The sequence below is a fragment of the Physella acuta genome, unplaced genomic scaffold (genome assembly GCF_028476545.2).
Source record: "Physella acuta isolate Inbredline_101_S28 unplaced genomic scaffold, ASM2847654v3 ptg001386l, whole genome shotgun sequence".
Taxonomy (NCBI): Eukaryota; Metazoa; Mollusca; class Gastropoda; family Physidae; genus Physella; species Physella acuta.
In genome coordinates this window covers 105540-130769 of record NW_026732901.1, presented here as the reverse complement: position 1 = coordinate 130769, position 25230 = coordinate 105540, and the positions used below count along the sequence as shown (strand labels likewise).

At 38.8% G+C, this 25230-nt stretch overlaps 2 protein-coding genes across 2 annotated transcripts; both read right to left on the bottom strand.

Annotated features, from left to right (window-relative positions):
* Positions 1 to 330: 330 nt before the first annotated feature.
* On the bottom strand, positions 331 to 19630 carry LOC131927239 (aminopeptidase A-like). The gene is made up of 17 exons (XM_059283006.1): positions 19506 to 19630; positions 18604 to 18724; positions 18168 to 18322; positions 17084 to 17197; positions 15550 to 15684; positions 15335 to 15400; positions 15115 to 15180; positions 14452 to 14630; positions 13772 to 13848; positions 7552 to 7685; positions 6891 to 7103; positions 6072 to 6145; positions 5253 to 5357; positions 3482 to 3652; positions 2533 to 2673; positions 1444 to 1525; positions 331 to 595 (listed from the first exon to the last, which is right to left on the bottom strand). Exons 1-17 carry the CDS (start codon positions 19578 to 19580, stop codon positions 449 to 451), a joined length of 2055 nt encoding a protein of 684 aa, XP_059138989.1. The 5' UTR covers positions 19581 to 19630; the 3' UTR covers positions 331 to 448.
* Positions 19631 to 20514: 884 nt separating this feature from the next.
* On the bottom strand, positions 20515 to 24208 carry LOC131927238 (glutamyl aminopeptidase-like). Its single transcript, XM_059283004.1, has 6 exons — positions 24141 to 24208; positions 23798 to 24037; positions 22831 to 22959; positions 21805 to 22079; positions 20683 to 20830; positions 20515 to 20577 (listed from the first exon to the last, which is right to left on the bottom strand). The coding sequence occupies exons 2-6, from the start codon at positions 24026 to 24028 to the stop codon at positions 20515 to 20517; spliced, it is 846 nt and encodes a 281-aa protein (XP_059138987.1). The 5' UTR covers positions 24029 to 24037; positions 24141 to 24208.
* Positions 24209 to 25230: the final 1022 nt, after the last annotated feature.

Here is a 25230-nt window from a genome sequence, read left to right as displayed (position 1 = left end):
CGAAATGAAATTTATATAATTTATATAGAAAATATATACTTTTAACAGTGTCCGCCCCCCCCCCCCCCCGAAGAAAGTCTACCGCCCCCCCCCCCCCCGAATTTCAAGTGCCCCCCCCCCCCCCGGAGAAAAAAGTCTGGAAGAAACACTGGTTGGAACGAAATCGCTGCATTATAAGTGGATCAAAACTGAGCTATAAAATGTGGAACAAATCCACAAATAACATTGTGAACTAATAAAACTATAAATATTTTTACGTACTTTCAAAAAATGCGAAGACACTATGTTGAGCTAAGGTAATTTTTTCAACGAAATTAATTACAAAAAAAATATGATCATAGGCATTTAGAATCTAGTAAAAACAATTGCGAAATAAGATTTAGTAAACCAAACAAATTTAATATAATAATTCTTTCAACTATAAACCGAAAATAAAGTTTGAAGGCTACTAGAAGTGTTGTTTTCTTAGCCAGTCAATGACAACGGGTTTGAAATGCTTCATCCAATAAATATTTCGCTCAATACTTTCAATGGCCAATTTTCGATATCTTTCACCGGCTCCTGCGTCCGGGTATTTGTCGAAAAAATCTTTCACCTGTAACGAAAACAAGAATTATCGAGACGAATAGTACTGGCAAGTAAACTGTGCAGGTACTAGATCTACATGCCACATAAGATTCGGGTTTTGACTAGATAAACGCCGCCAGTAATGCAAAAAGTGCTCGGGCAAAAAGTTAAGCACCGCCGATTGTGACCTATTTCTGATGTCTAGAATTTTTAAATATTTAAAGGCACACCATAAAAACAACACCTTATCTAGGGTTAGGGTTAGGATTTAGGGGTTAGGGTTAAAGCTACCAAAATATAGACCTGTTCATGTAAATTATCAATGACATGTACGAGTTCCATTCTCTTCAATCAAATCTAATACTACAAGTTTCGTATCCTCTTTTTATAATTTTTACTAGGTAGTGGGGGTTAACTTATAGGCAGGTTTATTTTATTTGTTTTATTTGGACAAGAACCGAAAGTTCTAGCTAGATCACCACCCCAGCATCACATAAAGCCTACAAACTGACTTAAAAATAAAAGATTTCTTCAAAGCAATATCACGAACAAGCATATCCGGTGAGACACGGACATTTGTTAGGTTTTATAATTTTATAGGGCTAATGTAGGTCTCCAATGTTCGTGCCTTAGACACAACTCTTCATGACGGGAGATAATAATTTTACAAGGATGGGATGTTCAGAGGATGTATCTCGGAGTGAAGGTCATTTTTATACATCAGAACCTGACCCCCTACCCCACACAACGATTGAAAGCTACCGATGATACTGACTAGATATACATCTTAGTCTTGCACTTCGGAGTTTGAAAAAAATCATCACAATGTGTGTCAAAGACATACAACATAAGTAATTAGTTAAGGGAGCTTCACACCTCTCTCAGCTTAAACTCCGAGTTGTAGTTCTTGACCATTTCGTAGATCATTTGTGCAAAGTAGCTGTCCATAACAGTAAACCTGTGAGGTAAACAGACAAAGACGACAGTCAAACAACTTATAAAACAAGTTGGAGTCGCTCACCTGTCAACAGAAAATTGATAATTCTCCCGCCATGCCTCACCTATCAATACAAAGTTGATAACTCTACTGCTTCACTTAAAAATTCCTCTTAGGACCTATCGACCCATTCGGCAGATGGAGTTCATATGTTTCTCGACCTCGGCATATACAGGGATAATGTGGTCAGCACTATGCCCAGCCGTCTTTACTTTCCCGAACGTGAGTTAGGTACCTATCAGGGTTGGGTGGACTCAGGGACGTTCCACTAGCTTAAACCCGGATTCGAACTCAAAATTATCGGGTTAGCAGTCTAGCGCTCCACCGGTAAGCCACTCTTCTCTTACCGGTCAGTAAAAAGTTGATAATCCCCCCCCCTCTCTAACCTGTCAGTAAAAAGTTGATCATTTCCGCACATCTACCTATCAATAAAAAGGTGATAATTCCCCCATCTCTCTAACTATGTCAGTAAAAAGTTGATAATTCCCTTACCTCCCTTACCTGTCAGTAAAAAGTTGATAATTCCGCCACTTATCTAACCTGTCAGTAAAAAAGTTGATAATTCCCCCACTTATCTTACCTGTCAGTAAAAAGTTGATAATTCCCTTACCTCCCTTACCCGTCAGTAAAAAGTTGATAATTCCCCCACCTCTCTTACCTGTCAGTAAAAAGTTGATAATTCCCCACCTGTCTTACCTGTCAGTAAAAAGTTGATAATTCCCCACCTGTCTTACCTGTCAGTAAAAAGTTGATAATTCCCTTACCTCCCTTACCTGTCAGTAAAAAGTTGATAATTCCGCCACTTATCTAACCTGTCAGTAAAAAGTTGATAATTCCGCCACTTATCTAACCTGTCAGTAAAAAAGTTGATAATTCCCCCACTTATCTTACCTGTCAGTAAAAAGTTGATAATTCCCCCACCTCTCTTACCTGTCAGTAAAAAGTTGATAATTCCCCACCTGTCTTACCTGTCAGTAAAAAGTTGATAATTCTCCCGTGTCCACTCCCACAAAATGTCCGTGGCTGCGCTGTTTAGGCCCACGATTTGGACGATGCTGAAGAAATCTTGTCTTTTAATGCCGACCTCATCTCTAGCGTACGTCAGCAACCTACAGCAATAACCATGATAGCTGTCAAGTCTTCATCGAACTTGTTATCGTTTACTTTTGTCTAACGGTTTTAGAAAAACCAGAGTATTAAAATGCCAGTCAGGTTCAGAAGGGCGTCGATAATGAGGGCGTTCATAAATGAGGTCGTCGTTAATTGAGGAGCGTGCATAAATGAGGGCGTCGATAGATGAAGGCGTCCCTACATGAGGGCGTCCACAAATAAGAAGCGACCAGAAATGACATGCAGTTATAGCAGAACTTTATCCCCCCGCCCTCCCAATTACCTAGACAAGCCATCACAATAAATCAGACACCCCCACCCCCTTAAAATCACCTCACAACTTTTATCTCTGAAGCTCCCCAAAATTACAAGAAAATTAAAAAATTAACGAAACACGACATGTGGTTCATTTCTAAAACAGAATGGTAGCGTAAATCAAATTGTTCCACAACCTCCCCCTCCACCTACCTTCACACATCACAAGGTCACAAGATGATTTATAATTTGTGTAATTAATTAAACAATGAGTTTTTTTAATGACACCTGTTTATCCTACAAAGATTTGGAATAATGAAAACGGTGACCACTGCAGTTACAAGAGCAATCAACTGTTACCGGTGACCACTACAGTTATAAGAGCAATCAGCTGTTACCGGTGACCACTACAGTTATAAGAGCAATCAGCTGTTATCGGTGACCACTACAGTTATACGAGCAATCACCTGTTATCGGTGACCACTACAGTTATAAGAGCAATCACCTGTTACCGGTGACCACTACAGGTCAGAGAGCAATGAGATCTGTTACCTGCTAATGAGATAAGGATCACGAACGTGACCCAAACCATAGGCCAGGAGTTCCTGCTCTTGGGCCGACGTCTCCTGCTGATAGATGTCCCACATTTTTTCCCAGTCGTCGTCTGAGCCCGCGTTACGCATGCCGTACTGATGGACAGCCATTCTGATGTTCATTGGGGGTCTAGGGATACAAGACATGGCCATATATTGGGGGCCTGGGGATACATGGCCATATATTGGGGGTCTGGGGATACAAGACATGGCCATATATTGGGGGTCTTGGGGATACAAAACATGGCCATATATTGGGGGTCTGGTCGATACATGGCCATATATTGGGGGTCTTGGGGATACAAAACATGGCCATATATTTGGGGCCTGGGGATACACGGCCATATATTGGGGGTCTGGGGATACAAGACATGGCCATATATTGGGGGTCTTGGGGATACAAAACATGGCCATATATTGGGGGTCTGGTCGATACATGGCCATATATTGGGGGTCTGGGGATACAAAACATGGCCATATATTGGGGGTCTGGTGGATACATGGCCATATATTGGGGGTCTGGGGATACAAAACATGGCCATATATTGGGGGCCTGGGGATACATGGCCATATATGGGGGTCTGGGGATACATGGCCATATATTGGGGGTCTGGGGATACATGGCCATATATGGGGGTCTGGGGATACATGGCCATATATTGGGGGTCTGGGGATACATGGCCATATATTGGGGGTCTGGGGATACAAGACATGGCCATATATTGGGGGTCTGGGGATACAAGACATGGCCATATATTGGGGGTCTGGGGATACAAGACATGGCCATATATTGGGGGTCTGGGGATACAAGACATGGCCATATAATGGGGGTCTGGGGATACATGGCCATATATTGGGGGTCTGGGGATACATGGCCATATATTGGGGGTCTGGGGATACAAGACATGGCCATATATTGGGGGTCTGGGGATACATGGCCATATATTGGGGGTCTGGGGATACATGATCATATATTGGGGGTCTGGGATACAAGACATGGCCATATATTGGGGGTCTGTGGATACATGGCCATATATTGGGGGTCTGTGGGATACAAGACATGGCCATATATTGGGGGTCTGGGGATACATGGCCATATATGGGGGGTCTGGGGATACATGGCCATATATTGGGGGGGTCTGGGGATACATGGCCATATATTGGGGGTCTGCTGGATACAAGACATGGCCATATATTGGGGGTCTGGGGATACATGACCATATATGGGGGTCTGTGGATACATGACCATATATTGGGGGTCTGGGGATACAAGACATGGCCATATATTGGGGGTCTGGGGATACATGGCCATATATTGGGGGTCTGCTGGATACAAGTCATGGCCATATTTAGGGGCCAAGTAGAAACAAATAGTGGTCATATATTGGGGGTCTGAAGGATACAAATCATGGCCATTCATTGAGGTACTGTTTGATACTAACTAATGAAACTATAGCCATTTATTGGGGACCTGCAGAATATAAGACATGATCATATATTGGGGGCCGACAGGATACAAGACATGGCCATTTATGTTTTCTACTCAGGTCGACTAGAGGTGATAACAAAACGTCATATCATCATGTTTAAGGAAATTATGGCCGAATGTATTAAAATAGAGTTTTAAAGACTCTACATCACCTGCCCCTGCCAATTAAGTATGTAATGACATTTTATACACAAAATTCAAAAACACAGTTTAATAAAATGAGCTGCCTTCGTTGACTTACTTGACCCCATAGTCCAGCCAGTTTCTGAAGAGTGTAGTGATGTTAGAGATGGCACTTTTTTCTCCAGAGCTGCAAGCCAGATTTATCACAAACCCGCGTAGTAATCTGTTCAAAAATACAAAACCAACTCATTTACTTGTGGAACATTAGTTTCAACAACCATCGTACATGTAGACTTACTTATGAGATATAAACATTAATACATCGTACTGTATAGACTTACTGTATGACCGTGTGTATGAGATATCGTGCGTATGGGCCTACTGTATGAGATATACACATTCATACACCGTACGTATAGAATTACTGTATGAAATATACACATTCATACATCACATTAAATTATTATTGTCTATAAGTTTTTGTTATTCAATTTATGAATTCGAGTTTTTAATGTTTAAATGTTGCTTTGTTTTTAAAATTGTACTATTATTTGTCTAAACGTTATTTTTCATCTGCTGATCGTAAGGTTTAATGTTCTAAATCAGTGGTTCTTAACCTTTTTGGAGGTACCGAACCCCACCAGTTGTATATGCACATTCACCGAACCCTTTTAATTGATCTACTGTCCGAACTGAAACAATCCGAGTCGGATGTGTCTCGACCTCCGCCGAACCCCTAGGACTAACTCACGGAACCCTAGGTTCGATCGAACCCAGGTTAAGAACCACTGGTCAAAAATTTACTTTTAACATCTGAGAATTACATCCGATGATCTTAACGATAATTTCCCTGGTTTGAATATTACAGTCAATTGTCGAAACGTGACTTTTGACGGCTGGAGTAACCTTTGTGAACTTTGACCTTGTCTGAACTGACCTTTCGGTGCTAGAGCCTTTCTCTTCATACCCTAGTCTGTCTACAGCGGGTGCTAATAACTTAATAAGAAATTTCTGAAAAGATTGTGCGAACATAAATGTCAGTGTAAGACAAAGCGTTGGTTTTCAATGTTAGAAGTCAAAGCTTAGATTTACAGTCTTATTGTTCTATGGTCTAGAGCAGGGGTTCCCAACCTTTTTTTTTACTCTAGAGCACATTCTAAAATATCGCACCCCCCCCCCCTTAAACTTTCGATTTGCACCCCCCCCCCCCTCAAATTTTCGATTTGCACCCCCCCCCCCTCCCCTCAAACTTTCGATTTCCATCCCCTTCAACCTTTCAATAATGTTTATGAAAAAAATTCTGTCTCTGTCGAATAGTGAGAGGCGGGCACATACGAATCGTTCGGCGGGCGCCATGGCGCCCATGGGCACGGGTTTGGGAACCCCTGGTCTAGAGTTTAGTGTCGTAAACCGTTAGACTATATGAGATATGTTATGGTCCTGGGCTTGTTGATATTATCTTTTAGTTTAGACTTAATGTCAAATTATTTAATGTTCCTGAGTACCGATGTTGAACTAAAATGTTGCTCACCTTTTTTTTTGTCTAGATTTCTATGTTAGTAGGTCAAAGGTTACAAGTTGTTGCCAATGTAAACAATATCGTCCTAAATTATTTCGCATGGCCAAAAATCGTGTAAAAGTCAGGCCGATTGTAAAACCGCTGCTAAATCTGGTTCTTTAGCATCGAATCGACTACCCTGTCATCTCAAAAGATTCAATAAACTCAAATCAGTTTTAAAAAAATACATCAACTTACCTTCCAGACGGAGAATTCAGGAACTTTTCTCAGCATGCTTGTTACATAGCTGGCCCCCTTTACCATAGCAACCGACCAGGGGACGTAATGCGTCTCATACTGCAGGTAACTAAGCATATCCAGGGGAATTTCATAGGAGAGTTTCCCGCTTCCTGCTAGGGCGAAGGCGTCATGCAGAAGTCCAGCTCGGTCAGATGGAGTGAGGCGCCACTCCTGTAAAGTATAAAGGCTGATGACGCAGGTTGGTCGAACCATGGTGAGCAGCCAATTAAAATGGTTTGTAAATACCGTCTATTACTAAAGTTCTTACAATATTTACTAAGTTATTAACGGCATTTATTTAATTAATAAATGCAAGTAATAATTATTGACTAATATTAAGGAATAAAATATAAAATATTTTTAAAAAACCCACACAAAACCTAACAAATAATAAAAAAGAAAAAAAAAAACAACGACCTAATGAAATATTTGACAGTGATATATTTGAGATCTGGATAACTTTACATCTTAAAACTAAGTCTTCCTGTATTGTAAAATGAGATAACTAAATCTACATACCTAAACGGTTGTGGTAGAAAGGGTGATGACATAAAAAATGTTGTATTTATGTTGTGTACGGTTAGGTGACAGGTGTATCATAAAAACAAAAGTTACCTACCGTGTTGGGTGTGGTGGTCAAGTGTTGAGCAAAGCTGGACCACATCTCATCAGGGTAGAGAACGATGTAGTAGCCCCCGTTGTCCACGTTAAATTTAATCCAACAGTCACGGGCGTTCGTTATGGTCATATTTGCTGGGTTGTTAATTCAACATTTATTAAAATACAGCTAATGAGCAAAAGATTTCACGAACCAAGTATCCGATATACAAACTATACCATGGACAATTGATTAGGGGGATGCAATAATCTTGAGGGTAAATAACAGAAAGTCAATACATCTAGGAATCATTGTTTGCTTGACAAAAAATACCCTATTCACAAAATATCACGTAGATAAAGTATGCAGAACAAAAAAAACTAATTGAAAAAATATCTTGAAAACAAGAAAGCATTGATAAAGATACCATAGCGACAAAATAACTAATTGAAAACAAATCATGTGTCTGATGGACTAAGGTCTTCGAACTTCTTTTCCTTCTTCGTTTTTAATTGTAATCTTGGACAGGATATCCTCAAAAAAAGTATTACGTGTCAGCTTGTAATGCGCCATTTAGGCCGTTGACTCCGATTTCAGCCTGCTTTTCTTTATGTATTTGCTTCCATAGCCTCTGTCTTACCAAGAAAAAACTACAAGGCAGCAGTTGTTGTCTCTCCTAGATCAGGGGTCGGCAACCTTTTGAGACGGAAGAGCCAATAGCTACAATATTCAAAATTTTCTAGTTTCTAAAGGGTCACTAACATTTTTATTTCAATATTTGGTATTTGATTAGGATTAGGTAAATTAATTGTATTTTTTATTTAAAATAAATACCCTTCAATATGAAATAATATTTATTCATATAAAAACATACACATGTTTCGTCAGAATAATGAACTTAGTAATCAAATAATATAACTATAGGACCATCGCAATCCACTTTAGAAGCTGTTAACTATGTTTTCCTTTCTTTCATGATATCACCGGCTCAGAAGGTGTCTCCCATTAGCCAGGCAGGCCATCACACGACAACTCCGACTAACTGGCTTGGATAATGGTTGATTACCGTGTACCGGTCGCTTTTTAATCTCGCCAGGCTTATCTTCCATCCCACAGAACACAGGGTAAACTCGCACCCCACCGTCCTGTACCCGTCTCAACAGTAGGAAGCTAATAACTAAAAAAACTACGTCACTGAGCAGAGGCGTATCCAGGTTTTCGTTGTAGGGGGAGCGAAATGAGCAAAAAAAGGCGCCGAATTTTTCAACACGTTCTATATACGTGTATTATATATATATATATATATATATATATATATATATATATATATATATATATATATATATATATATATATATATATATATATATATATATATATACATATATATATATATATATATATATATATATATATATATATATATATATATATATATATATATATATAAATACACTACAACCAAAAACAATAAACGCAACACAATCTGTTTTGTAATTCTTGTAAAAACAAGTTAATTAAAAAAGTCTAGTGACATTTGTGCGCAATTTCCTTATGTTATCTAAAAATAGCTCTGACGTATAATGTTGGGGTGCGTTCAAGCTAGAAGAACAATCGGTTTGTAGGTGTTTATGTAATTTTAAAATTTGTGACCGAACGAGAGAATATTTTTGAAAACTTTCTTCGGCAATATTGTTCTAAATTATGACAGGAATCGATTGGTACATGTTTCAAGTCGCTAAGTGGTCTGGTTGCCGAGATATGGGCCAAAAACTGCTTTTTTTCGAGATTTTTTGGCTTTTCTGGGAAATCCATGAAAGAAACCCGGAATTTTTATGGCCTATGTTCATCCTCGTAACTTGCTTAACATAATTGCTTTTGGAACTAGTCATCGATATTGCTTCGTTGAGGAGGAGATACGACTTAAAGCTGCGGACACACATTCATCCATCCATCCATCCATCCATCCAGAAATGACGGGTTAATAAACGCAATTCTCCAGAATGGAAATTGCGCTAAAAAATTTAACATTCCTGGGACATTAATTAAGACAAGCGAAATAGGGGAAATAATCACGCTCTTTATATAAATAGGTATATCTACATATTTAATTATAAATGTCAAAACAAATCAATAATTACTTTAGAATCTAATATAGTTGTTTAACAGTTTTCGTGTTTTCAAATATTTTTTTTTGTCTACAATCAGAATTAAATATACCGTCATTATAAATGCTAAAGTATTACAGCATAATGAAGGTTGGTATAAAAACACCCTTTAAATACTATAGAAAAGCATCCGAAATAATAGCTTACATCTAACTAAATTATCGGTCGTTTAGTTCAGATCATACATCCTTTAATTAACTACTGCTTTTTGTGTTCTTTGAAGATCTTTTTAACATAGTGATCTGGTATAGGTTAGATCACTGTATTGATCACACACCTTTTTACTGGTAATTGCAAAAACAATATTCACAGAGTTTTACCTGTTGCAAAAGCTATGATTCTGGCGGCATGGGACTTTGGTACATCGTTATAAGTTTTCCCATATGTACTTAACAGATCAGTTCGGGGTGAGTTGGGGGGGGGGGGGGTTCAACTTCATTCACCACTGTCCGGTCACTTTAGGTCAATTATCCAACCCAGTGTATACCTAGGTGTGACATTAATGTCGCTCTACACAATTTAGGTGGTGAGGTGTGTGTGTGGTGAACAGAGTGAACATAGCGTCAGTTTTTAGATGACTGTTCTAAACATACATATTCAATTGCACATATATACTGATTCAGAAATAGATTTAAATAAGTAGCAGTGGTATTATGACACTATTTTTTTTACAGAGAGGTCCATGGGGGGAGGGGGGTTGTAACTGTTTCATATAATTTGTAATCGTAATCACTATCGCCCAAACTGTCATAATACTACTACTTCATCGTGATGACGTTGTTGACCTTGTCAAAATGTCCCCACCACTACGCAGTTTGCCCATAAGTAAATTTAAATAGAGGTGCCACATAAGTTGTATTTGTGTCTGTATTGTAATTTTTTTAAAATTAATTACACGATCCAAACTGTATATATGAAGTAATTATGTGTGAAGATTTATGTATAATATTTTCTAAATCAATTATTCTGAAGCAAATACATTATACAGTTGCCTTAAACTTAACACCCCTCTTACCAAGTGGTACTACCCGTTAAGGTTTTTTAAAATTGCAATGCATCGTAATAGTTATTTTTAGAATGACAAACTTGATACAGCTGTTAATACGTGTTATAAATGTAGACGCTACTAGAATAGTACAATTCTGCTTAGTTGCTGCATGAAAAGAAATCTTGTGATTTACATAGATGTGCCGACCAAAAATAATTTTTAACAGAAAACATTGTTTAAAACTTTGAGTTTAAAATGTTTCCAAAAAGGCGCCACTATGCTGAAAATGGCCAGAGGGGGAGCGGCCGCTCCCCCTGCTCCCCCCCCTGCGTACGCTACTGTCACTGAGGTTAAATTGATAATTACTCACAGATAAGGACATGCATTCTGAATAACAATAACATTCCCCATTTAACTATATTCGAAAAAGTCGGCACTTGGCCAGAGGCGAGCATGGAATTGTTGCCACGGGGCTGTCTGCTGTGTGCCTGGGCTTGGCGCCCAAACGGCTGTCAGATGTCCCTGTACTCTCTACTGCACCTAAGCTCACTGTTTTCTAATGCGTGTTTTTATCCTGTTTAACGTTGAGTTTCTTTACAGTAAAATATTTGCTGCGAATTTTGAAAATGAAAAATATAACTATTAATATCTGTATTAGGATCTGGAGATCCGCATCTTGACAGCAAAAGAGCCGCATCTGGCTCGCGAGCCGCAGGTTTTCCGACCCCTGGACCACACGTATTATTCTTAAATGGGTGGTAGATGAGGGCTAGAGCTAAAAAATTACTTCCCCTGTGTAAATTCCCCCACCCCTCCCCTAACCTGAAAGAAATCCAAGGGAGGCAATTATAATTAAAATACTAAAACCAACACTTAAGTTAAAAAAATAATGCTTTGATGATTAAATCAAGCATGTTAATTTCTATTTTATATATTTATTAAAACTTTCTATAAATATTTATGTATATGTTTCAACTATATATAGATATAAATTTAAAAATTAAACATACTCAGAAATGTGAAACATAATTTTTTTTTATTTTAAAGTATTTTTATAAGTAAGGTTGGAAAAATGTATTAATATGTGCAAATCGGAAAGTTGAATATTAATTTTGGATCCCCTAACACGGGACACTTAATAACATCAATGGAGTCCTATATACTTTCTGGCAGTGGTGTGGCGACTACCAAGGTAAACAAATACCACAGCCACTCGAAATCCAGGATCCCCCAGCCCCAGAGCAAATGTATCTAGAAACTCGAAATTTTAAATTTTGTGTTAGTTCATTTATGTTAAGAAGAAGTACCTGGGATCGTACCCTGGTACGTCAATTTCAAGTCAACGCAGAGGTGTCGCGAGGCGGGGGTGGGGGGTGGGGGTGTGCGTACGGCACCGGGTGACACCATTTAGGGGGGGGGAGTGACACCAAGACGAAAAAATTCAAGATATTTGGAATAAATGTTTAATTTTGCCAGTTCAAACTGGAAAATTTACAGTGAAAAGGGGGGGGGGGGGACGACGGGGACGAGGGGACGACGACACACCATGAGGTGCCGCTCCGGGTATCACCCGACCCGGCAACGCAACTGATTCTACCACAGTTATTTTGCCAGTTCAAACTGCAAAATGAACAGTGGAAAAAAGGTGAGTAGGGTGGAAACCATGAGGTGCAGTATCGGGTGACACCCGACCCAGAAACGCCACTGTGTCATTATGTCAGGCTTAACTTAGACTACCATAATGTTAGGTTGGCTGAATAAACGTACAAAAAAATAACATTCTCAAACAACTTCAAGAGCTTTGATACAAGTCTAGATCAGGGGTCGGCAACCTTTTGAGACTGGAGAGCCAAAAGTTACAATTTATAAACGTTCCCAGTTTTTAAAGAGCCACTAACATTATTTTTTTTCAATATTTTGATATGGATTAGGGAAATAAATTTTATTTATGATTTTAAATAAATAGCGGGAAATATTAACTAATATTGATTCATATAAAACATACAAATGTTTCGCACTATGATAAAATTAGCATTCAATTTTTTTAAACTAAAGGACAATCCGAATCCGCTGCAGAAGTCAATAACATTTTTTTCTTTCTTTACGGACTCCACTGGCTCAGAAGGTGTCTCCCATAGCCACGGCGCCCCCAGAACGACCAACCCCCAACTAACTGGTTTGGGTATCGGTGTGATTACTGTATCAGTCGCTTCTGTCCTTCGGTTCTCACAGGGCTAATCTTCCACCCTACTCGTACCCTACAGTCCAGTATCTGGCTCAACATAATAACTAAAATACTTCGTCTCTTTGGGACGGAGTAATCTAGCGGTAGAGAGCTGGACTGCTAACCCGTAAGTCTCGAGTTAGAATCCGGGTACAAGTCCACCCAACTCTGATGGGTACCTAACTCACGTTGGGGAAAGTAAAGGCGGTTGGGCATAGTGCTGTCCACACCATCTCTTCATATGCCGAGGTCACTTGCAATATAGACCGTCAGGTTTGAAAAAGGGAACTTTACTTTTTACTTCGTCACTCAGGTCAATTTAATGAATACGGACAGGTAGAATAATGCATTCTGTATAAAATAACATTCCCCATTTAATGATATTCGAAAAGTCGGTACTTGGGCAGTGGCTAGCATGGAATTGTTGCCGTGGGGCTGGGCCTGGTGCCCAAGCGGCTGTCAGCTCTCTGTACACTTTCTACCTCACCTACTCTCATTGTTCTCCGATGAGTGTGTTAATTCTGTTTAAGTTAAAGTTGTTTTTGTTTTTTACAGTATAATATTTTTTATAAGTTTTGAAAATGAAGTAATGTCATATTAATATATGTACATGGAGCTGGAGAGCCGCACCTTGTCATCAAAAGAGCCGTATGCGGCTCGCGAGCCGCAGGTTGCCGACCCCTGTCCTAGATGGGTTACTGTCCCCAGGTATCGAGCCTTATCTACCCGTAGGTTCGAACACTGAATGTTTCGATTTAGTAATCAAGAGCTTTACCGACCCGACCACTCCGACCCCAGGTATTCGAACTGTGACCCCCATCTATGGTCTTGTTTACCGTATAGACTGGCCATGTGTCTTACCGTCCTGTAAATCCATGTAGAGCGTCCCATTGGCACCACTGCACGTCCTGTAGTCCAACGACACCACCCACCTGTAGCTGAAGTAGAATTAATGGAAGACATTCGTTTTTGTCGCTACAGGCTTCTCACCTAATGTCGTTGTTAGGGCGGTGACATAACAAAATAGTATCCCAAGACAAAATATCATAGGACAATTTATCCCAAGACAAAATATCATAGAACAATAATCCCAAGACAAAATATCACAGGACAATTTATTTAAAGTTAAAATATCGCCGGACAATTATCCCAGGGCAAAATATCACAGGACAAAATATCTCAGATAATATACGGCAAACAAAATATCTGAGACCAAGTGTCTTAGATAAAAAAACACAATGTCTCAAAAGTAAAAAGCTGCGTAGAGTCTATAGATGAAAACAAAAGCTGCCGTGTTTGGATACTTATAGTATAATAAAATATTTTACCCTGTCACAAATATACTTGCACTCTTCATATCTGACCCTCATTCACAAATAAACTTCACATTTTAATGTTTAGTAATAAAAATATAATTATAATTTCTTCCTCTCAGCTAGAATACAGTGTTAAAGATTCTTCAGAAAAAAAAACAAATGATTTTAATACAGAATTGAACAGCAGTAATAATAATTGACACTATGTGGCAATGGTGTACTTACCCGAATGGAGAGTTGCGAGGGTCGGCAGTTGACTCAGGGTTGGCCAAAAATCTGGCTTGTTGGGCATGCAGGATTGTCTGTCCTTGGTCCGTGTGCTGGGCGGTGATGTTGATGTAGGGGAAGCCATCTTGCATGATCCAGGTTTCCATCAGATGTTTGACATTATGGCTGCCGTCTGCCTGCCAGATGATAGGACATCGTTGGTTAACTTAAGGCAGCACTCTGGTAGGTCACAATAGGCTCAAAACGTTTTCACTTTCTTTTTTTAAATAATTAATTTGAATCTTTGTGTGTGTGTGTGTGTGTGTGTGTGTGTGTGTGTGTGTGTGTGTGTGTGTGTGTTTAATACATATGATTTAATGTAGTTAAAACATATTAATTAAAATATAATGTAAAGGAGACAGTAAGCTGTCTGGTTGATGCAACTTAGTGACGAATGTTTAATATATAAACTCGGACCTGCTGGGTATTGGGGAAAGTGAAGTAGAGTTCACCTGTTTCTGTAACTTAAGAATGTAAAGTGGTCGAGCGGTCACTGTAACACCCAGCCACAATTATTTTTTTTCCTACATTGAGTCAGGTACCAGTTAGAGCTGAGTAGACTCAGGTAAGTATTGCGGACTTGATTCTTGAACCCTAACTGGAAACCTACTGACCACCTACTTCAGATAGACACTGCCACAGGTCATCCGTTTTAGCATTGCTGAATTGAAACTTGTTCAAATATTTCTGTAAACACGAAACGAATGCAAGTTTAATTATTATGTATATTACTACATATAAATTAACTAAAAAGTAATAAACTATTATTTCTCAATACAAAACAAAATTTCACATATTTTAATGTAGGAAAAGAAATTAATATATGTGTACAGTGATTTACCGAAATACCGGAGTAGAAATTATCATGTCCTATTATAGCCTTCAACATCCGGGTAACTGAAGATCCCTGTTGGAAAATGGCCCAATCGTAAAATATAATTTCCAGTTGTATAATTCAACAAATTATCTAACAGATATTAGGATTTCTAGATCTATGTATTTTTCATGTTTAGTTGTGAGAAAAATGTTTGAAATATCCAATGACAAGGTCCTGACCTTGGAGTACGAGATGTCATCAAACACAGACGAGATTTCGTTGGGTTCAACGATATTTGCAACAATGGGATGGGACGCCAGCTCGCTGTCTTGTTTCATCACTTTAAACACGTTGGTGGCCAGAAACTGGGTCATCTAAACACGTACAGCACACTAGTGATCAACATCTCATCAACAATACAGTTACACACTACGTTCCATAAACAACAGTTAAGCATTATATTCTTTAAATAGCAGAATTAAACAATATATTATTCCCTAAATAGCAGTGAGACACTTAATTAAAAAAACATCACATTTACACACCATATTCCCTAAACAACAGAGCTATACACTGTATTCCCTTAACAGTTGCACACTATATTCCCTAAGCAACATAGTTACACACTACATTTCCTAAATAATAAACACTATATTCCCCTAACTACATAGTTACATATAGTATGTAACGCTTTAGGGAGTAGATTGAGTTATATACTATATTCCCTTAACAATAGATTCACACACTATATTCCCTAAAAAAAAATTCATAAAAAACGTTTTAATAACAAGCTTTTATGTAATGATGCACTAAAAAGTAGAAAATAAATTATAGACTACTATTTAAATAACTATAAAGAAAAGCGTGGGTCACTTTAGTATCTATTGGATACCTTCACTAATGTTAAGGAAGACACCCACGCTTTTCTTTATAGTTATTTAAATAGTAGTCTATAATTTATTTTCTACTTTTTAGTGCATCATTACATAAAAGCTTGTTATTAAAACGTTTTTTATGAATTTTTTTTTTCAGTACTTTACATGTTTTATTTGCAATAGTGTTACAAGACTAAAAACCATTGCGCGTCTATTGAACGTGATAGCGCAGCTATTAAACCTGCTTGAACGTGATGACGTATGTGGTGTGGTTGGATAGACATGCCTACTAATTCGGTCCAAATTTTAATTAATTCATAAAAAATTAATTAGGCATCCAATTAAGTCAAATTTAGATTCAGATTGCATTGTCTTCATGTCTTGACCCACGTGCCAACTGTGAATCGTATCGGTCAAGTAGAACTGTCCGAATTTTCACTCCTGCGTTTCCATCTAGACAGACAGACTGTCGACAGACTGTCGACAGAGGAAGTGAGTTAAATAAAAGCTTGTAAAAACAGCTACACAACATAATTACACATAGAAGTTACACCCATAACCATTACATTCCATAACCAACAGAGCTACTCAGTAAATTCCTCAACCACGAAGACTGCTAAATAATTCACCAAACACAACATTTGACAAGAGTGAAGTCATCTAAACAATGTGTTTGACTCTTATTTTTCAGCAATTAACCAACCCTCTGTTTGCCAATTGTGTTTTGAAGGACTGTCTCCCATTCCATAACCTTTGCCATTCTTCAATTAAAAAAAAACTTTTTTTTTTTAAACTGAAGGCGTGCCTGAATTCTAAATGTCCAAATACGACATTTGTTGTTTGTTTAAACCACCAAATGTTCTAGACAAGTTTTCGTGTTGTACAGTACACTACTCACACTATCCCAGTCGGGCTCAAGGTCAAGGACCCCCTCATACTCCAGGAAACTGGCCATTCCTTCATTCAGCCAGAGGTCATTCCACCAGTCCATGGTGACCAGGTTACCGAACCACTGGAACAAAGAGACAAATTAGGGTCAGAGGTCATTCACCGGGTTACCAGAGGTCATTCCACCAGTCCATTGTGACCAGGTTACCAAACCACTGGAACAGAGAGACAAATTAGGGTCAGAGGTCATACACCGGGTTACCAGAGGTCATTCCACCAGTCCATAGTGACCAGGTTACCAAACCACTGGAACAGAGAGACAAATTAGGGTCAGAGGTCATTCCACCGCTATACAGTACCCAGATTACTATTGATGGTAAATTTATAGTTACAATTTTTTGCTAATATTACAGACCTGGTGAGATATCTCATGTGTGATGGCCTAGTCAGATATCTCATGTTATATTAACACACCTGGTGAGATATCTCATGTGTGATGGCCTGGTCAGATATCTCATGTTATATTTACAGACCTGGTGAGATATCTCATGTTATATTTACAGACCTGGTGAGATATCTCGGTTATACAGACCGAGTGCGATATCTCATGTTATATTTACAGACCTGGTGAGATATCTCATGTGTGATGGCCTGGTGAGATATCTTATGTCGGTTATACAGACCTGGTGAGATATCTCATGTTATATTTACAGACCTGGTGAGATATATCACGTCGGTTATACAGACCTGGTGAGATATCTCATGTGTGATGGCCTGGTGAGATATCTCATGTTATATTTACAGACCTGGTGAGATATCTCATGTCGGTTATACAGACCTGGTGAGATATCTCATGTTATATTTACAGACCTGGTGAGATATCTCATGTCGGTTATACAGACCTGGTGAGATATCTCATGTCGGTTATACAGACCTGGTGAGATATCTCATGTCGGTTATACAGACCTGGTGAGATATCTCATATTATATTTACAGACCTAGTGAGATATCTCATGTCGGTTATACAGACCTGGTGAGATATCTCATGTTATATTTACAGACCTGGTGAGATATCTCATGTCGGTTATACAGACCTGGTGAGATATCTCATGTGTGATGGCCTGGGCAACATGCTCTTGGTAAGCGAGTGCTGTCGAGTTGGAGTTATACAAAAGTGTGGATTCCCGGAAAGTGATCAGCCCCCAATGTTCCGTAGCTCCGGATTCATATTCGGGAATTCCAATGAGATCTGCATTGAAAATAGCAAAACACGTTTTACTGCAACAAGGTGTAAGATTAGTTCAAGTTCCGAAAAGTTGCTCTGTACTTGTTTGTAACTGTACTAAATGCTACACGAGAAGTTGTATTGTGTTTTTTAGACTTTGACATTATTTGTTTTACATTGATAAGAATTTATAAGTTAGAAGCTTTAAGATAGAGTACCTAGTTTAGGGAAAGGGTAGCCGATGTTAAATTAAATTGTTTAATATTGATAAGAATTTATAAGATAAAAGCTTTAAGATAGAGTACCTAGTTTAGGCAAAGGGTAGCCGATGTGAAATAAATTCGTGAATTTCTCCAGTGCGTGTTGGGCGACTCCAAGAGCGTATTCGGTTTGTTCCAGTCTGTCTGGTGCCGAGAAAACACGGATCTAGGGAATGGAAGAACAATAGAAAACACGGATCTAGGGAATGAAAAAACAATAGAAAACACGGATCTAGGGAATGGAAGAACAATAGAAAACACGGATCTAGGGAATGGAAAAACAATAGAAAACACGGATCTAGGGAATGGAAGAACAATAGAAAACACGGATCTAGGGAATGGAAAAACAATAGAAAACACGGATCTAGGGAATGGAAAAACAATAAAAAACACGGATGTAAGGAATGGAGAAACAATAGAAAACACGGTTTTAAGAAATTGAAAAACAATCGAAGAGGTGGATCTGAGAGGTAAGACAATACGGATCTGATAAGGAAGAAAACTCAGAGTGAAGTTTGCCAACTTATTAGCTACAACCATCACATAATTTAACATGGGTGACCACTAGTCTATATAGTAGCAGTTTATGTAAGTACATATATATATAAGTAACATGTTAGTCTACATGTTGGCAGTGTAGGAACATATATGTGGTACATACAGGCAACACACTAGCCTACGTTTTAATCGTCTGTGCACATATATGTGTGTCATAGAGGCAACCTGCTTGCTTACATTTTAGTCGTGTGTGCATATGTGTGTCATGCAAGTAATACACTAGCCAACATTAAAACGTGTTCACACACACACACACATATATATATATATATATATATATATATATATATATATATATATATATATATATATATATATATATATATATATATATATATATATATATATATATATATATATATATATATATATAAGTATGTTACACTTACCGGTAATCCACTGCCCGAACTTATACTTGTGTGCGGGAAATCACACACAACAAAACAAACAAGGTATGTGCTCATTCTGACCGATCTTTGAAATTTGGTGACCACCAAATCTGGCGCGCCCCATTCAGTGGGCTGAAACAAAAACTGTAATCACTACCCGATGAATGTCGGTGATATGCAGTCTATAAGATAGAATATTTATATACCATCAATAAAGTAATGCAACATCAGTCATTTTATGTACTGGTTTCGTTACCCATATAGAGGAGAGTAAGTCGTGTCGTGGTTAGATCTAAGCACTTAGTAGGCCTACATATGTCATATACTACGACAGTACATATGTCATATACTACGACAGTACATATGTCATAGACTACGGCAGTACATATGTCATACACTACGGCAGTACATATGTCATATACTACGGCAGTACATATGTCATATACTACGGCAGTACAAATGTCATATACTACGGCAGTACATATGTCAAATACTACGGCAGTACATATGTCATACACTACGGCAGTCCATATGTCATACACTACGGCAGTACATATGTCATATACTACGGCAGTACATATGTCATATACTACGGCAGTCCATATGTCATACACTACGGCAGTACATATGTCATACACTACGGCAGTACATATGTCATACACTACGGCAGTACATATGTCATAGACTATGGCAGTAAATATGTCATTGACTACGGTAGTACATGTCATAGACTAGGGTAGTACATATGTCATACACTACGGCAGTCCATATGTCATATACTACGGCAGTCCATGTGTCATACACTACAGCAGTACATATGTCATAGACTAGGGTAGTAAATATGTTTTCATTTACAATCATAAGTCAAAGGCGCATCGTCCTGCGCAACTTTTCAATTTTTTTGCACGGAGTTTCTGTTAGAAAGCGATGCTCGTCTTCTAAAGATGACCACTGGTCTGCTAAGAAATTAACATGTAGATTACATTTGGCTTTACACTGATCCGTCTTTTCAAGGACTATCTTTGTATCTGTGTCGAACTTTAGCATTGAGATTAAACTCTTTGACTGATTCCTAAAATAAGCATGTCCAAAAATCAATTCAACGAATGCGCATTTTTGGTTGCCTATTTTTTTTAATCATGTGACAGTATAGCATGAAGTAAAAATAAGTACTCACGTTTCCAACCTGGGGCATGTTGGACAAGGCGATGTACTCTGGTCTGTGGATGAGGGTGATGGTAAACTCGGCCTTGATGTTGGGCTCGTCAAAACACGGGAAGGCTCGGCGGGCGTACGTGGGTTCGAACTTCGAGGCCGCCAAGTTCCTGGTGTCAAAAGGTTGACAGTGGACAGATACCTTACACATGGATACAATGCTCACAGGATGATTGTCTCATGTGATGTGTTAATCAGTGTACAAATATAGGTTGTAGAATGAACAGCAGTTTTATTAAATACGAGCCGACCCGCGGCGTGTCATACGCCGCTATTTAGTTGTTTTATTTTCTACTTTTCAGTAATTCATAATTTGTGAATTCGACAGTACCAATGCTGCTATTGAAAATATCTATATAAATAATTCTCTTCTTGGAGACGCTAGAAAACACCAAGCTGTAGGCCTAGCAGTCGCCTCTCTTCCTCTCTACGCATATCGCAACCACCCCCACCCCCTACATTGTCTGGTGAGCTGTGGTTCGCGCTAAATGTTTACTATCGTAGAGCCGGGTTTAGTGACGCCTATTAGGGGCAGATAATTTAGTTTGAAACTATTTTAAACTTAGGTGAGGTAACTAAGAGGAGGCTGCTTTCAAGGTGGGGGAGGGGGGGGGGGGGGGTTGGGGGAAAGGAGGGTTTTAGTGTTTTAAAGCAAATATTTTCAGTGACAGCATTAATACTGTCGAATTCACAAAGTATGAATTACTGAAAAGTAGAAAATAAAACAACTAAATAGCGGCGTATGACACGCCGCGGGTCGGCTCGTTTGCTTTCAAACACCATCAGTAGATCGTTAAGGACGATACCCCCCCCCCCCTCCCGTCTTTTGCCCGACCCCCCCCCCCCCCCCGTGAAAGTAAACTCCTCTTAGTTACCTCCCGTAAGTTTAAAATCGTTTCAAACTATAAATATATATATATATATATATATATATATATATATATATATATATATATATATATATATATATATATATATATATATATATATATATATATATATATATATATATATATATATACGTGTGTGTGTGTGTATAACATGTGTATATCTTGGGTAAATTAGTTCCTGATCTACTATATACCTGGTTTGACCATTCAGCGTATTGAGATAACTACTTTTGTAAAAGCCCACGAGGGTTTTATTGAGGGTGCCTTGAAACTGCAAGGTCAGCTTGACAAAGCCCATGACGTCACGTCCGACCTGTATGACGAAGAACTCGTGCGGCGTGTGGTAGAAGGTCCTGATGACGTCAATCTCATCTCCCGTCGTGTTGTCTGTCACGTGGGTTCCGGTCACGTTCATGTAGGTCGTGTGCACGTGCAGGAGGATGTAGCGGGTTGGTGACGTCACGTTCACCTACTCAAGCGTACAGTAGAGGTAAAAGCTTTCGAAGCAAATATTTTTTTTAAATTTAATTACAATTAAATTGCTTTAACTTGCAAAAACCAAAAATAAATAAATAAATAATATTGACGTCTACCATCATTAATTGTTTTATTGAACAGTTTTGTCCAAAAACCAGTTCCATTTTTTTTGTTAAATGTATTCAGTGTTTACATCCGCAACATGACGACAATACAGTTGACTTTGGAATATGGACCTCTAGCGTATTAAAAAAATATTTGATGGTTCTTTGATGACAATCAATTAATTTGAACTCGATATTTGATGAGTAGTTCCCAGAAAATGCGCCATCGAAAAACTGCGCAAAAAGAAAAAATGCGCAGATACAAACTAATTGTTTTACTACGCTTCAATGTTGTCGTATTTCGTTGAAATATGTTTCATTATGCTTCAGTGTAGATTCAGTCACTCTTTGGTAAAGTCTATAAACGCTCGATTTATCAAAACAAAAATGCCATTGCGCACTTTTTGTGCCCAGTTTTCCGTTGCGCACCTTTCCAGTTACCTCAATGAGTTTTAGACTTGTTTTATTGTTTAAGTTGAGTTTTAAATTTTAAAAATGATCAGTGCCGTCTTTCGTTTAAAACGTGGGGACAGGTTGATGAAGACAAACTTTAATTACTCTCAAATCTAACGCGGTCGCGTGCGGCATTTGGACACATTGTCTAATGACCGCGCGCAATTGATTCTTAGCTTTACCCACCTCTATGGTAGAATTTCCAGAAAATTCTCCGAACCCGTCGTAAAAATTTGGAAAGAGCGTGACGTCATAATGAACCGGGATGACGTCACGCGGTAGTCTGGTAGACAGCCAAGGCTTTTCCTTAATTTCCTGTAACACGAAAGGCCAAGATTAAAGTTTAAAAAAATTCTAACTATAACGACGTTGACTAGTGACTACAACCAAAAACCGAAAACACCTGTAAGACTGGGTAAAATCTCGACGTTTTGTAGCCATCTGTAGGTGTGAGTAACTTTTTGGACTTAAATGCTGGTGAAACTTACCGGGTTTACATGCTGGTTACACTTACCTGGGCTTACTACTGTTAAAAACACCTGGTAACACTTACCTGGACCTAAATGCAGGTAGCCTTTACCTTTGCTTACATGCAGGTAACACTTACCTGGACTTACATGCAGGTAACACTTACCTGGACTTACATGCAGGTAACACTTACCTGGACTTACATGCAGGTAACACTTACCTGGGCTTACTACTGTTAAAAACACCTGGTAACACTTACCTGGACCTAAATGCATGTAGCCTTTACCTTGGCTTACATGCTGGTAACACTTACCTGGACCTAAATGCAGGTAGCCTTTACCTTTGCTTACATGCAGGTAACACTTACCTGGACTTACATGCAGGTAACACTTACCTGGACTTACATGCAGGTAACACTTACCTGGGCTTACTACTGTTAAAAACACCTGGTAACACTTACCTGGACCTAAATGCATGTAGCCTTTACCTTTGCTTACATGCAGGTAACACTTACCTGGACTTACATGCAGGTAACACTTACCTGGGCTTACTACTGTTAAAAACACCTGGTAACACTTACCTGGACTTACAGACATGTAGCACTTACCTGGACATACAGACAGATAACACTTACCTGGACATACAGACAGGTAACACTTACTAGACTTACTGCTGAAACACTTACCTCGGCTGTGTAAGTTCTTCTGGTGGGTTGTTGAGTCGATGACGTAGTGGATTCCACCTGACCATCAACGCTCCCATTGCCTGATGCCAGAGCTTTGGTTCCAGTCGAGCTAGCGTAGGCGTCTTTGGTCAGTTTCCAGACGACAGCACCGACCGCGACGGCCGCGATGACGGAGATGATGACCACCACCGCCAGACAACACTTTAACTTTTTATTCTGGTTACCTCCCATGATTCCTGTCTGTAAAAATAAATTAATTAAAGGGAGATAACTAATTCATAATTCTCATATTGAAAAAACTCAATGTTTTGAACTGCTCCATTCTCCAGACCGGTGCAATTACTTCTGTGAGAGATTTGCTAAAGTATTTTTCTGTGTAAATTGTGCTTGTGTAGCGAGTGTGAACGAACCTAGTTGGTTTACCTAGCTTTACGAACTTAAACATTGAATCAAACACTCTATTGTAGCGGAAGATAAGCAGAGTAGCACTTGTATAAAAATTCCTTTTGTCAGTTCATCTAAAGTTTCCGTGTCAAAATACGTGTACGTGTATCTGTGCAGTGGCGACAGTTGGGGAGGTGACGGGTTGGGGATGGGGGGGGGGGGGGTCTGGGGGGGGGGGGAGGAGACACACGGGACCCCCCCCCCTCCCCAACTTACAAGATGTCCTAAGTTAAATTAAAGCGACGGACGGTCAAGTATATGAGTATATACATATATCCTTACTATTTTTAAATTTGAAATGTCATATTAACAATAGTGGTATGCTTAAAACCGTTATGGAATATATATAAAACAGATATAAGTTAGAAATATAGATCATGCATATATATATATACATTTTCCCCACGAACGTATGTTTTAGTATGTTTATACGCGATTAATTTTTGGGCCTATTCCCTACCTCCGCCACTGTATGTATGTATGCGTGTTTGTATGTTTGCCCCTGATGTTGTGACCCAGCAGTTATCTCTTTATCTTTCAGACAAAAACTTCAACTAGACGAGAGAATCCACAACCCCTATCCTTCTCTTAGAAGTCGTCATGTCATCAAATCTTGTTCAGTGTTTTAAATCCTTCGAATTCTTACACGTCTTAGTTACGTTAATTAGTTGTAACTGTTGATTTGTTGTAAAGGAACTCTCATTATAAATTTAATTTGTTAAAAATAAAAACTTTTCGTGTAAGCAGTACCAACCAAATAGACAATTTGTCTCCCTTGTGTCCAAAACAAACTGTATTTGTATCTATACTTTTTTTTTAGCTTTTGCATGAGTGTCGCATTTAACCTGTCTTTATCTATGCATTATCTGCACCCCATTCCCTAAGAGGAACACGTTGCCGGGTACGCTATCTACAAAACATAATCCACTTGGGTACACCCAATACCAAACCTAAACCGAATAGATAAATCGCGTTTAGTTACATTTCAA

Coding starts and splice junctions, on each gene's coding strand:
- LOC131927238 (XM_059283004.1), bottom strand. CDS start 24,028: ATGGGAGGTAACCAGAATAAAAAGTTAAAGTGTTGTCTGGCGGTGGTG. Junction 22,960..23,797: donor GAAGAACTTACACAGCCGAG/GTAAGTGTTTCA, acceptor TTCGTGTTACAG/GAAATTAAGGAAAAGCCTTG. Junction 20,578..20,682: donor ACATGCCCCAGGTTGGAAAC/GTGAGTACTTAT, acceptor TGCTTATTTTAG/GAATCAGTCAAAGAGTTTAA.
- LOC131927239 (XM_059283006.1), bottom strand. CDS start 19,580: ATGAGCACATACCTTGTTTGTTTTGTTGTGTGTGATTTCCCGCACACA. Junction 6,146..6,890: donor CTGAATTCTCCGTCTGGAAG/GTAAGTTGATGT, acceptor CAATCTTTTCAG/AAATTTCTTATTAAGTTATT. Junction 5,358..6,071: donor AAAGGCTCTAGCACCGAAAG/GTCAGTTCAGAC, acceptor ATTTTTGAACAG/ATTACTACGCGGGTTTGTGA.